Below are 12,761 nucleotides of genomic sequence, written 5' to 3' on the forward strand. Positions count from 1 at the left end.
CTGCGGCATCGATGACCCATGCGAACAGTCTGGCAAAGTTGGCCCTAGGGCCTAGCACTTTCCGACTTGCGGTGTCTTCAGACTGTTTAACACGCAATCAACCAACGAAGCTCTAAAAGTATTTCCTGGAGACTCTGCTGTCGAGTTCGCGTTTCGACGAATTCCCAAAACAACGCTTCCGGAAGAGCTGCCTAAGCGTAGGTGAGATGAAGGGACACATACAGGCACAGATCTGATGCGAACGTTCCGCAGCGGGGTTGGCGAGGCCTCAGGCCGTTGCCGGTGTTCGCGGGCGCCTGCTCGCACTGGGTGATCTGGATGCCTTGTGCAGCAGTTGCATGTTTGTTTGACTGACTCAGAGTCAACGTGGGTCTCGCGTCCCTGCTCGGAGCTTGGCGGTCTCCGGAATGGCCACCGTTTCACCCGACATCGATCCCGTGCCCTGGACAACCGCTGGCCGCTGCCTGGCGTCTCACTATCCCTATCTCTGCATGCATATGCTGTAACCCGCCAGGTCGGATCGGCCATGGCGACCAACCTGTGCGCCGAGTGCGGCATAAAGCTGTCGCGGCCCGAGTATCAGAAGCACATGCAGGAGGTGCACGGCGTCTCCATCCAGCACGACAGCGACGACGAGCGCGATAAGGAGGCCCCGGCCGCCGGCGAGGACGGCGCCGATGCCAAGCCGCAGCGCCAGCGCCGCCGTGGCGGCAACAAGGAGGGCGCCGCCGAGGGCGCGGAGGGTGCCGAGGAGGGCGCCGCCGGCGAGGACGGCGCCCGGCCTCCGCGCGAGCGTCGGCGCCGCGGTGGGCGCAAGCCCGCCGGTGAGGGTGCAGATGGCGAGGCTCCCGCTGGCGACTTCGCCTGCGGCGACTGCGACCGCACCTTCGCCAGCCAGCAGGGCCTGAGGCGCCACCTGCAGGCCAAGCACCCTGAGTCTGAGGCGACGGCCGCTGCGGTGGCCGCCGCGGCAGCCGAGGCCCCGGCGGCCGGCGCGCGCCGTGGTGGCCGCGGCCGTGGCCGCGGCACCAAGGCCGAGGCCGGTGAGGGCGCCGCGGATGGCGCGGCAGCTGACGGCGCGGAGGGTGCCAAGCCCGCGGCGGGTGGTCGCAGCCGTGGCCGTGGCGGCCGCACCGGCCGCGGCCGCGGCGCCGCCGCTGCCCCCGTGCCGGACGACCCCACCGCCGCCGCTGCAATGGCTGCGGCTGCGGCCAAGGCGGCGATTGGCGGCGCGGCCGCTGAGCCCGCGGCGGAGCGTCAGGTGACGCTGTTCCGCTGCAAGCAGTGCGAGCAGGGCTTCAAGTGAGTACCGGGCTCGTGGTGGAGGTCTGGACGCCGCAGTGGCATGCAGGGTACACAAACCAGACAAAGGCGTGGCCTGTTTGCACCTATAGTGGCCTTGGGGCTATCCCGTCCTGTCCCCGGCTCTGACCGTTCTGCTCTTCCCAACGCCGCACATTCAGGAGCCGCAATCGCGCCCGCGAGCACGTTATTGAGGCACACGCCGCCGACGTGCCCGCGGAGGCCCCTGCCGAGGCGCCGGGCGTCAAGCCGCCGCCGCCGGAGGGCGTGGAGCTGCCGCCGGGCCGCCGCGCGCCGGCGCCGGTGGTGCCCGTGCCCGCTGACGCCCTGCTGGAGGTCGCGGAGGTGGGTGGCACCGGTATGAGCGCCGTGCAGCATTTCCTTTCCCGCAAAATGGCAGCGCGTACAGCTGAGCAACAGGACAGAGGAGTTGGGCTAGGCGGCGTCGGATGTGGCGCTGTGGATGTAGCTGTGCTGTGGCTGGCCTGTTGGTGTGTCGCTGGCACCCGGCACCTATCACCGCTCCGTGATATGCCCCGCGTGATGGGTATTGCAGGTGACCACCAAGCGCGCGCCCCGCGCGTCGCGCCGGCGGAAGCCGCGCACGGCCAACGGCGACGAGCCGTCAGGCGATGCGGCGGAGGGCGAGGAGGGCGCCGCGGAGGGCGGCCGCGCGCGCGGCGGTCGCCGCGGTGGTCGCGGCGGCGACGCCGCGGCTCCGGCTGCCGGTGGTGACGCGGCCGCTGCCTCCGGTGATGCGCCCGCGCCTGCTGGCGGCGCCAAGCGCAGTGGCGCGCCCACGGACGAGCTGGCGGCTCTGGGCATCACCGCGAGCTAAGCAGTGCGGTCCCCAACTGCACTTGCCGGGACACTGGAGCTGACTGACGCGTGCAGCTGTTCACTTGGCCGCCGGCGATTGCCTGGTGGCGGCGAGGAGCAGCGACGGAGCCCGTGGATGGCTTGTCGGGAGCCGGCGCAGCAGTAGCGGCAGTGCAAATGGCGGTGCTGGGGTCAAGCACAAGGAAGCGTGTTGGGGCACATATAGTGGCCACGACGGGGCACGGCAGCGGCGCAAGCCGTGGGGGCGCGACCGGCTGACACCGGGCCATGCACTACGGTAGGGGTTGCTGCTGCTGATGCGCAGTAGCAATAGCCACGCCAGCGGCAGCAGCAGCAGCACTGCCGTGGTGCCATCCCTGGGTCGGCAGGCACGCCCGGACGTGACCCGCAGCCTTGCTTCCGGAAGTGCAGCATGCAGAAGTTGAGTGAGAGAGGCGAGAGAAAGCGTTGCATGGGCCCTTTGCGGGTGCGCCACCTGTGCCACGGCTTGGCCGGTCGCATGGCGCTCCTGCTCACTTCCAGTTTGCATCACAGGGCTGCTTGCCGGCCATGGCGGGACTGGCGGCGTAGGTGCGTCTGTAGACAGCCGGAGCCAGGACCACACAGGCGGGGATGCCCTGGAGCCAAGAGGGGGGCTGCGGGGATGGATGCATTGTCGCAGCAGTCAGTGTTGCCGGTGTGGTCACCCTAAGCCTAGCAGAGCCTGCAACGAGTGGGCACGTGGGGCATGCGGTGCGCGCACGCTGGCAGGCGTGAGAGGATCGGACAAGTGGCGGCGTGCTGCGCACACCAGCTGCGCGTATGACAAGCGGTTTTGAGATGGGCGGGACTTGAGCTGTGGCAGTGGGAAGGCTGCGGCACCTGCCGGCATTCTGGCACTGCGCAATGGCGTTGCGGCCGAAGGTTCGGACGATTACCGGTACATGAGGAGTTGGCGTTGCATGGAGGTCAGTGTGTGGGAGAGTGTGCGGTAGGGAAGTAGGGCCTACTGGCATCGGCGCGTTCAGTGAACATGTGTGGTGGCTGGCCACATGCAATTGGCGGTAGGGATGCTCGCGAAGTGGCTTGGCACGGCGCGCGAAGAGGACAGGTCACAAGCGCGACAGGAAGGCCGTGCGTGGGTAACCTGAATACAGCTGAGCATCCCGCCATCTCCGACTCCGGAATGATGTAAAGTTCACGCACCCGCGCCTGTGCCCGTCAACCAGTTGCAATGTTATACAGTTCGACAGCATATCCCAGCTGACATCCAACGCACAGCAACCGTGTTCAGTCCGCTCCTAAGTACAATCGCAAAACGGGTCAGGCTAGCGCCCGGTGCCTGATGCGTTCCAGTTACGCGCTCTCGGGGCCCAGGGCCACCACTTTATTGAAGCCCTCCCGCCGTCGTTTCGCTACCACCGCCGCCACCACCGCTCCCGCTATGAGAAACGCACCGCCCACGGCGCAGCCCGCTATGATGCCAATCTTGGCGCCATCACTCAGGCCACTACTCGTGCTGCTGCTGCTGCTTGTCGCGGACGTGTCGGTCGCTGATTGCGTCGTGGCCACGAGGCTCGAGACATCGATGTTGCTGGTGTCGGTTGTGGCCAGGTACGCGGAGGTCGTGGTGCTCGTGGGGTCGTAGTAGATGCTGGTCTGGTTGTAGTTCTGGGGGTTGGGCAGCTGCATGTGCACGGTGGTGTGGCTGGCGCTGCCATTCGTGGCGTTGCCCTGTGAAGGAGCACGGCATGCGGCAGCGAGAAAAGGTTCCGTCCGAGTGCGGTGTTTTTCGCGCAATTTCATGCAGGAGCCGCGTGCACGCACGGGCGGTACTCCCCTTGCGCGGAGTCCCACGGACGCACTCTCCAGCATTCAGGAACACCTACTGCTAGCCCACATCAACATCTGCTGGCAGCCCACCTGTTCAATGGTGAGGCTGATGGGCATCTTGATGCCGCCGTCCTGGGACTCCAGGGCGTACGGCAAGAATGCCAGGGAGGCGTTGTAGGCATCGGCCAGGGGAAGGGCCAGCGTGGACTCGCCGTTGCTGCCGGTCCCGCTGGTGTAGTTGGCGGTGGCGTTGCTGGCGAGGAAGAGGTCCAGCGACACCGCCAGTGTGTTGGTGAGGTTGCACCAGGGCCAGTCGCGCACCGAGACACTCCACTTGAGGCCGTTCCTGCACACGTGGAAGGATTACGTAGGGGTTGCTTAGGGCATGCGGTGGCTCGGTACGTGCCTTTGCTTGCACACTTGCGTGGCGGGCGCGGGTCACCCTTCACCTGGCGTGCCCTGCCCTTCACATCTCCATAAACTGTACGGCACTTACTTGGGGACGACAACGGCCGCTGTGCCGTACATGATGGTTAGCTCCTCATCCAGTCCAAACAGGATGCTGATGTCGACACGGGCGGCAGGCAGACCACCGAATCCGTTCAGGGGAAGGTAACCGTTTGGCAGAAGGGGACCGTCCACAGGGCGTGATCCACTTAAGGGCAAAGTGCCACCGAATGGCAGGGACTCGTTCAAGGGAAAAGAGCCGTTCAGGGGGAGGGAGCCATCTTGAGGGCGAGAGCCGCCGCCGCGGGCAAACGGCAGGGGCTGCGTGGGGGGAGCGGAAGCGCCAGGGGGCAGCTGCGGCCTGTCGGAGGGCTGGTCCAGCTGGTGCAGAGGGCGCAGGGGATTCTGCTGCGTTTCATTGGCTGGCACACCAACCAGCGTGTCATTTGGGGGCGGCATGCAGCCGGGGAAGAAGTCTGCGGGGCGGCGCAGCGGGCAACACACTGGGGCTCAGATGGACTCAGGTGGGCTCAGGCGCCCAGCATAGGGCGGGGGCCGTGACCGTGCGCGCCGTTCCTGTCGCACAGCTGCCAAACCTTCTTGTTCGTGGCTGTTCGTGGCGCCCTTCCCATCTGCGGTGACTTGCTCTGGTTTGCTCACCAGGCCGGTCGAAGGGAGTCAGGGTCACGTTGACGTACGACAAGTTCACGATCTTGCCCGCCGCGTCCGTGACAGTCATGTTGGCGCTGGTGAAGTTGACTGCGCCCACCTGCGCCATGGAGGGGATGACGTGGCCGGGCACAGGGCGGCCGGCTGCGTCCAGCTCCGCCACGCGGCCGAAGCGCAGTTGCAGGTAGATGGAGGGTTCGGAGTAGTTGGGGTAGATGCGCACGTTGGGCGACTTGCCCAGGAAGCCAATCTGGAGTGTTGAGGCGGCGGGGGGGGGGGAGGAAGCGTGGGCGGGAGGGGGCGGGTTGGGAAGACACGAGACGGCAGATACTCCATACACGCAAGGCTCCAGCTATGACCAGGGGCAGCCAATGGCATTGCTACGCTGACACCAGTGCGCTTGCCCTTTTGCGCGCACCTTGCGGGGCGACTTGCGGTCGTCGAACTGCACCTCGCCATCATCTTCGCTTGACATGGCCCCCCACTCCCGGGGCCGGTCCGCGTCGCCGCGCTGCTGCTGTCCAGCTGAGGGCTTATAGGTCTGGGCGGGTGTTGCCACTGCCAAACACGCCGCGATAAGCACAGCGAAAAGAAAGAGGGAACACATCACGGGATTCAGATAGCGCGTGTCACGAGTATGTGTTTGTTCGCAAATGAGTTTATGTATACAGAGCTCACTTTTCGGGTTGTATGAAAGCTCCGCTCACGTCAATACGAGGCGGATCTAGTTTCCTTTCTACGAGTCGTACGTTCTCGCGCAAAGTAAGGGAGGAGCAAGACAAATTGTCTTGTGTATTCTGGAATATCACGTCGTAGGCTAGCTGCTGTACGGCGACGTTAGCTCCGCTGCGCACGTAGAGCCCGTCGCCCCAGCCAGGAGCCCCAGCTGTCCGACCTCGTATCCTGTAATCGCCCGCACCTGGCGCTTGGCAGAGCAGATCGGCCCGATCGGGGGCCGGGGCACGCCAACCCATGCCTCCCCCATGGTTAGTTCCCCTGCGTTTGCCCTTCTTCCTCACCAGATGCCACTTTCCCCTGCCCCAACGTGCACCCAGCATGCCGCTACTTGGCTGGCACTATGCTCAACCGACGTGCTGGGCGGGCGGCAACAACCCATAGGACTTAGAGTCAGAACTTACACTACTGGACCACAAAGTAACCGGCAACAGCAACAGCCAGAGCCGGATGCTCCCAAGCCGGATGCCACCAGGGCACGGGGGGCATGGCGCTAGTATGCATGTGTGTGCTTTGGATGGGAGGATATGCAGCGCTCACCGGCTTGCCGCTGAAGTTGCCACCCGCGCGCGCAGCTTGATTACCTGCTGGCATGAGGGGTATGAAGGCGGGAGGGGAAGGGCAAGAGGGGGGAGGATGAGCAGCATTCTGCATTCGCCATACACCTGCAGCCCACGCAGCTAAGTTGCGTATTTTTCAAGCACCTCAGTGGTTTGAGGTAGCGAGTAGGCGGGACATGGGGAGGGAGGATACGAGGGGGGGCAGATGTGGCGTTGCGCGGTTGTATCGAAGGAGAGAAGCAACTGGGGACAAAATTATCAAGTTGTGGTTCTGGGAGTCGTAGCGTGTGCGTGTTTCGGCCAGTGTGGGCGTACCTTGGTTTGGCATTTTGGCGCCCACATGCGTAAATATGCGGGTCAGCGACTGCCGTGCAATTGAGAATGATCCTTGTCGCGGATGTTGGCGAAGTCCCGAGAGTGTGTGGTAAATTCCCAGACCCGTCAAACATTATGTTCAAGGACATACAAACACGCATCACGGCGCAGCGTGTTAAGGTGTGGCTGGTGGACCTTAGGAAAGTGTACGAATACTGGCTGGCTCCATACTGGGTTCCAAGGATTGATTAAGTGTGTGTTTATGACGACTGCGGTATCCAATGAGAGCGAGGACAACCCGAGCGTGCACGCACGCAGGGGCCATCGAATGCTGCCTGTGTTCATGCTCCCTTACCACGGGCCCTTCTGCACGCAATAGTCTGTAACTTTCCTTATCACACAGCACGCATTGCAAGGCAGCGCTTGGCGGGTTTGACACAAATTACGCCAATGGCTGGTGGGCTGGTGCGCGACGGCGAAATGTTAACAAGCGTTACTCACTGACTCCCGCCTGCTGGACCTAGCCCCATCCGGCTCACACGCACACCCTGACGTGGTCACTGTCGACGCGACGGGACATCCAGCCGCATATACATTCGTACAGTCACAAACACGTTTGCCCCACACGCATGTTTGCCCCAGCCACGTTTGCCCTCCACAACCGGACGCATGTACTGTTCAGTATGGCGCGCCCCAAAAACGCAGCAGGCCTATCTTCCAAACGCACACTCTCGGCGCTTTCCGTTGCTTCTCTCGTCCATGCGGGCTTGGTATAACTTACGCAGCAGCCAAACCTTCACCTTAAAAAAAGCACACACATGCATGAATAACGCTGTATGCTGCCTCGAGTTGCATTCCGCGCGCGGCTCCCTAATCATGCAGTGCAAGCAAGTGGTAACACCCTGGCCCTTGTCACCGATCGAGCAACGTCTTGACCGCTTGCTCGGCATGCGTGTTGGGTATCACCAACACATCCAGCAGCTGGTGAAAGGAATGATGTACAGTGCCATGAATATACGAGCGACGCTTCATCAAGCGACGCATATGGATAAATAACATGAACATCCGCGCTGCAAGCTGCTTTCCTCATATCGTAACTATGGCTTATCATCTTCAGCAAAGCACTCCAAGCGTGACACACACGCAGTTCCATATGCTGCACATGGTTTGTGCCGACTGCTGCGTTGCGCAATAGATAGGGGCGCCTTTGCATAATCAGGTCCGCCTTCCCTCCGCCAGCTCTCAGCCAGCCATACCCCGCACCAGACAGCAGCCTTACAGCATGAGGGCGCCCAGCAGCACCGTGCCAAGCGCCGCCCACATGCTCACACGCACGCCCGACGCTGAGCCGCCCGGGGGACTGGGGGGAGGCGACGCAATGGTGGAGATGGCGGCGGAGATGGTGGACGCAATGTCGACATTACTGGTGTCATTTGTGGTAAGGTAGGCCGAGGTGGTCGTCTGGGTGGGGTCGTAAAAGAGGCTGGTCTTGTTGTAATTCTGGGGGTTGGGAAGCTTCATCATCAGGGTGGTGCGGGCAGGGTCCTCATCGGTCGCGTTGGCCTGCGGTGCGGGTGGGAGGAAGCGGGCAAAGGAGACGGTGGGGTTAAGCAAGTCACACTGTGTGAAGAACGGCGCGGCGGTGGTGATGTATGGTTACAGACTCTTGCGCGCCAGTGTGCGTGAAAGATCCCTGCTGAAAACCAAGACAGCACGCAACACGCAACAGAGCCTACACTCGGCCTTGACGGGCAGACCCACCTTGTTGACGGAAAGGTTTATGGGCATGCGGGTGGTGCCGTTTGGGGACTCCAGGGCGTACGGCAGGAAGGCCAGCGAGGCGGTGTAGGCATCACCCAGAGAAATGCGCAGCCCCGAGGCGCCGCCCGCGCCGTTGGCGCTGGTGTAGTTGGCGGTGGCGTTGTTGGCGAGGAAGAGGTCCAGCGACACTGCCAGTGTGTTGGTGAGGTTGCACCAGGGCCAGTCGCGCACCGAGACACTCCACTTGAGGCCGTTCCTGCACACGCAAGTGCATCGTTGTGGCGTTTCAGTGCTGGTAGATGGCCCGGAGGCGCGTATCACAAACATCTGTGACCCTCCAAGTGCGCGTTCAATCCAGTCCAAGGAGAGGCCTGCGAAAAGCACTAGTGGCTGTTGGACCCAAGCAAGCAGGCCCTGCCATTACTCACTTGGGCACATACACGGTCTCGTTCCCATAGGCCACTGAGTAGTCATCATCCAGGCCGAACAGCAGCGAGATGTCCACACGCGGCGGCGGTGGCGGCGGCGCAGGCGTCGTCTGCAGCAGGCGGCGGGAGCCGGCGGGCTTGGGTGGCATGGGCGAGCGGGGCGGGCGCGCGCCGCCGTCCGAGCCGCCGTCATCCGAGCCGTTGGCGGGGGGCGGGCGGCAGTCCGGGAAGAAGCCTGGAAACGAGAAACGAGGTCAAAATTTCAGACACGTGAAGATGGATTAGCATGATGGCAAGGCTGGGGTTACGCATACGGTGATGGTGAAGCCGTGGCAAGGAGGGCACTGTATGGCGCCGCGCGCCGTCAACTGGGTGGCGTAGAGTCGCACGAGGCTACGACTCACCAGGCCGGTCGAAGGGAAGCAGGGTCACGTTGACACTGGACATGTTCACCATGACGCCATTGGTGCTGTTGAGGGTGATGTTGGCGCTGGTGAAGTTGACTGCGCCCACCTGCGCCATGGAGGGGATGACGTGGCCGGGCACAGGGCGGCCGGCTGCGTCCAGCTCCGCCACGCGGCCGAAGCGCAGTTGCAGGTAGATGGAGGGGTCGGAGTAGTTGGGGTAGATGCGCACGTTGGGCGACTTGCCCAGGAAGCCAATCTGCGTTTGGGTGGGGTGGAAAGCGGGGGCAGGAAGGTGGCGGGCGGCACGATGGGTAAGCGTGTTGTTGGGTAAGCGTGCTGTAGGGTGGCACGCGTGCCAACCCTGCCTGTACCGGTGTAACCGAAGCCTCCGATGTACGTACAGGTGTCTTAGCCGTGTAGGAGCACACAAACCTTGCGTGGCGACTTGCGGTCATCGAACTCCGTCTCGCCGCGGTCGTTGGGCGCGCCCCAGTTGCGTGGGCGATCGGCGTCGCCGCGGGGGCGGTTGCTGTCATCAGGCTTGCCGCCCTGTCCCTGACCCTGACCTTGGCCTTGGCCCTGTCCCTGACCCTGACCTTGGCCTTGGCCTTGACCTTGGCCTGGCCCACCGGGGCCACCCTGAGGGCCGGGACCGCTGTCGTCGGGGCGCGGGCTGCTGCCCATGGGAGCAGGCGGGCGTGGGAACTGGTTGCCTTCACCTTCCCCCCGCCCTCCCTGGCCGCCCTGACCTGCATTTGTTGAAATTGACGTGCGTCAGCTCTTACATCGTCAGCTTCTGCGCGTTCACATGCTGCCGCGCTAGCAGCCAACATGCGACAGAGAACGTCGCAGCGCTTACCTCCACCAGGTCCAGACTGGGCTAATGTTGCCACAAGCAAGGACGCCACCAACAGCGCTCCGAGCGGTCGCGTATATAGACGCATTCTTGCGCGAACCGATCTTAGTACTTCAGTGCAGCTTGTAAAATGATATCGATATACTGAGAATAACCTGCAATGTATGCCACGCGTCTTCATGTGACGAGGAAGTGGGACCAATCCCATGCGGCTTCTCAACTTCGTAGATCTGCTTGCACCTGGAAGGCCCGCCTTCCATTGAACAAGTATCAGTAGGCTTATGGCCTTTCATTCAGGCTTGAAACAGCTCATGGCACCAACGTCGTTGACGAGTCAGATCGCAGGTGGTCGTATATACACCGTAGCACATTCTTGATAAGCCACAGTGCATGCGGGGTATGTTGTGTACTTAACCATTTCTGCCTTGCCTCGCTGTCAGTTATGCGAGTCGCCGCACGACTAAAAGTGCCCTAACCCATCTAATCGTCACAGTGGTTTCCACTAAGCCAGTGGGAGGTAACTTTCCACTGATCTAGTGGGAAATTTGTTTCCTATAGAAAATGTCGTAGTGTTAAACATCATTTCCGTACGCTTGCAGTGGAAATACCATCGATAGCGATGGCGCCAGCGAATTCGCCACGCCGTTTCCCGGGCCTGCCGGTCGCCTCGCCACTCCTCGCCCCGCCCCCCCCCGCCCCGTTCCCGCGCGGCTTCCGTTCTCCTTTCCATCAGCCTCTAACGACGTCACAGATTCTGGCCATGCCTACGTGGCTGTTCTCCGCATAGTAAGCGTGCGTGGTTGTGGAACACAACAGGGCATGAGGCGGGGAGGGTGCCGCCAGCCCCCTCCCCCTCCCCCTCCGCCGCCCAGTAGCCCGCGCCTGCTGCCCAGTCTACGCTCGCCGCGGCGTAATCCTGCCGTATCATGCACGGCCTGTATGGGTCCCTAGTGTAGGGAGACCCGTGGTCATGGATAGGCGCAAGGCTCGTGCCGGGTGGACGGACCAGCATGGGGCATGTCGTGCACGCTGTACCAGCCGTCCCGCCTCAACCCCCCCCCAGCCCACGCTCGCCGCGGTGTAATCCTGCCACATCATGCGCGCCCCACACGAGGGGGGAGGCTCGACGTAGTGGGCAGGCGCAAGGCCCGTGCCGGCGGGTGGGGTTGCGAGCGTTTGTGCGTGTGGCACAGCCGGCGATCAACCTGATCTGTCAGGCGCAAAACAGCAGCAAGCAGGTGGCCTGACCGTCCATGGGTAGCGGCAAGCGATGGATGTCCATGAGAGCGGGCGCAGACATGGCGCACGCCTGGCTAGTATGTGTGGGGTGTGCGTGGGGGCGGGTCCTCTGGCACTGGGTGCGGGTGAAAGCCTGTTTAAAGCACCCCATTCCATGGAATCACCCAGCCATACTGCACGGCCGTCCATCTTACATATGGTCAAGTCCATATGCAAGAGGTTAGGGCCGGGCGTTGACCTTTGCATGCGGGCGAGGGGCTGGAGCGTGGTCTGGGCATGGGCCTGGTGCGGCACCCATGCCAGATCCACGGCTTGACCCCTGCCATGACCCCACCCGACGGAATCACCCAGCCATACTGCACGGCCGTCCATCTTACATATGGTCAAGTCCATTTGCAAGAGGTTAGGGCCGGGCGTTGACCTTTGCATGCGGGCGAGCGGCTGGAGCGTGGTATGTGCATGGGCCTGGTGCGGCACCCATGCCAGATCCACGGCTTGACCCCTGCCATGACCCCACCCGACGGAATCACCCAGCCATACTGCACGGCCGTCCATCTTACATATGGTCAAGTCCATTTGCAAGAGGTTAGGGCCGGGCGTTGACCTTTGCATGCGGGCGAGGGGCTGGAGCGTGGTATGTGCATGGGCCTGGTGCGGCACCCATGCCAGATCCACGGCTTGACCCCTGCCATGACCCCACCCGACGGAATCACCCAGCCATACTCCACGGCCCTCCATGTCCATGAGATAAATCACATACACTCATGGCTAGGCCCTAGTCATGGGCAGTCCATCCACCTGATGGGTGGGAGTTTGGGTATGTCCATTCAGGTGGTTCACCGCCCATGCCACATGCACAAACAGTCGCAAGCCATGCCGCCGGCAGACGGAATCAGCAAGCCCTATTGCTCGACCCTCCATCCTACATGGGATAAATTGCATATGCATAAGGTTACAGCCTGGCGTCGACCTTATCATACGGTCGACGGCATGGATCGTGTACTGATCAGTCAGCCAAGACGCACGGTGGTCAATGTAACACCACCCGCAGGCACGTGGCCTTGCGCCTGCGCGATCCGACGAGCCATCCCACACGAGGGTCCATGCAGCCATGATACGGAGCAATTACATCCCGGCTTGGGCAGGCTGGCGGTGGTGTTAGTGAGGCGGGATCACCAGTACAGTATCCCCGACCGGCGGAGAGGGAGAGGGGGCTGGCGGCACCCCACACCGCCCACCCCATGTTGTATTCCATAGACATGCACGCTTACTATGCGGAGGACAGCCGCGTAGACATGGCCAGAATCTGGGACGTCGTTAGAGGCTGATGGAAAGGAGAACGGAAGCCACGCGGGAACGGGCCGGGGGGGGGGGCGGGGCGGGGCGAGGC

At 62.8% G+C, this 12,761-nt stretch overlaps 3 protein-coding genes across 3 annotated transcripts; 1 reads left to right on the forward strand and 2 right to left on the reverse strand.

Annotated features, from left to right (window-relative positions):
- Positions 1–78: 78 nt before the first annotated feature.
- On the forward strand, positions 79–3,328 carry CHLRE_03g152150v5 (uncharacterized protein). Its single transcript, XM_043060530.1, has 4 exons — positions 79–201; positions 515–1,302; positions 1,464–1,647; positions 1,859–3,328. The coding sequence occupies exons 2-4, from the start codon at positions 527–529 to the stop codon at positions 2,138–2,140; spliced, it is 1,242 nt and encodes a 413-aa protein (XP_042925659.1). The 5' UTR covers positions 79–201; positions 515–526; the 3' UTR covers positions 2,141–3,328.
- Positions 3,329–3,352: 24 nt separating this feature from the next.
- On the reverse strand, positions 3,353–6,918 carry CHLRE_03g152200v5 (uncharacterized protein). Its single transcript, XM_001697436.2, has 7 exons — positions 6,681–6,918; positions 6,346–6,389; positions 5,489–5,611; positions 5,062–5,320; positions 4,451–4,877; positions 4,045–4,300; positions 3,353–3,855 (listed from the first exon to the last, which is right to left on the reverse strand). The coding sequence occupies exons 1-7, from the start codon at positions 6,691–6,693 to the stop codon at positions 3,478–3,480; spliced, it is 1,500 nt and encodes a 499-aa protein (XP_001697488.2). The 5' UTR covers positions 6,694–6,918; the 3' UTR covers positions 3,353–3,477.
- A 54-nt stretch (positions 6,919–6,972) lies between these two features.
- Positions 6,973–10,468, reverse strand: CHLRE_03g152250v5 (uncharacterized protein). Its single transcript, XM_043060531.1, has 6 exons — positions 10,136–10,468; positions 9,709–10,025; positions 9,274–9,532; positions 8,870–9,104; positions 8,442–8,697; positions 6,973–8,243 (listed from the first exon to the last, which is right to left on the reverse strand). The coding sequence occupies exons 2-6, from the start codon at positions 9,958–9,960 to the stop codon at positions 7,956–7,958; spliced, it is 1,290 nt and encodes a 429-aa protein (XP_042925660.1). The 5' UTR covers positions 9,961–10,025; positions 10,136–10,468; the 3' UTR covers positions 6,973–7,955.
- Positions 10,469–12,761: the final 2,293 nt, after the last annotated feature.

Source organism: Chlamydomonas reinhardtii, chromosome 3 (assembly GCF_000002595.2).
Source record: "Chlamydomonas reinhardtii strain CC-503 cw92 mt+ chromosome 3, whole genome shotgun sequence".
Lineage (NCBI taxonomy): Eukaryota > Viridiplantae > Chlorophyta > Chlorophyceae > Chlamydomonadales > Chlamydomonadaceae > Chlamydomonas > Chlamydomonas reinhardtii.

What these genes read in the sequence shown, in the direction of transcription:
- CHLRE_03g152200v5 (XM_001697436.2), bottom strand. An exon ending in GCAACTTCAGCGGCAAGCCG is followed by an intron (nt 5,612 to 6,345) that starts GTGAGCGCTGCA and finishes ACACCCGCCCAG; the next exon opens with ACCTATAAGCCCTCAGCTGG. An exon ending in GACTCCCTTCGACCGGCCTG is followed by an intron (nt 4,878 to 5,061) that starts GTGAGCAAACCA and finishes GCCGCCCCGCAG; the next exon opens with ACTTCTTCCCCGGCTGCATG.
- CHLRE_03g152250v5 (XM_043060531.1), bottom strand. Translation starts at nt 9,960, where the DNA reads ATGGGCAGCAGCCCGCGCCCCGACGACAGCGGTCCCGGCCCTCAGGGT. An exon ending in ACCGCAAGTCGCCACGCAAG is followed by an intron (nt 9,533 to 9,708) that starts GTTTGTGTGCTC and finishes ACCCAAACGCAG; the next exon opens with ATTGGCTTCCTGGGCAAGTC. An exon ending in TAAACCTTTCCGTCAACAAG is followed by an intron (nt 8,244 to 8,441) that starts GTGGGTCTGCCC and finishes CCCGCACCGCAG; the next exon opens with GCCAACGCGACCGATGAGGA.
- CHLRE_03g152150v5 (XM_043060530.1), top strand. Translation starts at nt 527, where the DNA reads ATGGCGACCAACCTGTGCGCCGAGTGCGGCATAAAGCTGTCGCGGCCC. An exon ending in CAGTGCGAGCAGGGCTTCAA is followed by an intron (nt 1,303 to 1,463) that starts GTGAGTACCGGG and finishes CCGCACATTCAG; the next exon opens with GAGCCGCAATCGCGCCCGCG. An exon ending in CCCTGCTGGAGGTCGCGGAG is followed by an intron (nt 1,648 to 1,858) that starts GTGGGTGGCACC and finishes TGGGTATTGCAG; the next exon opens with GTGACCACCAAGCGCGCGCC.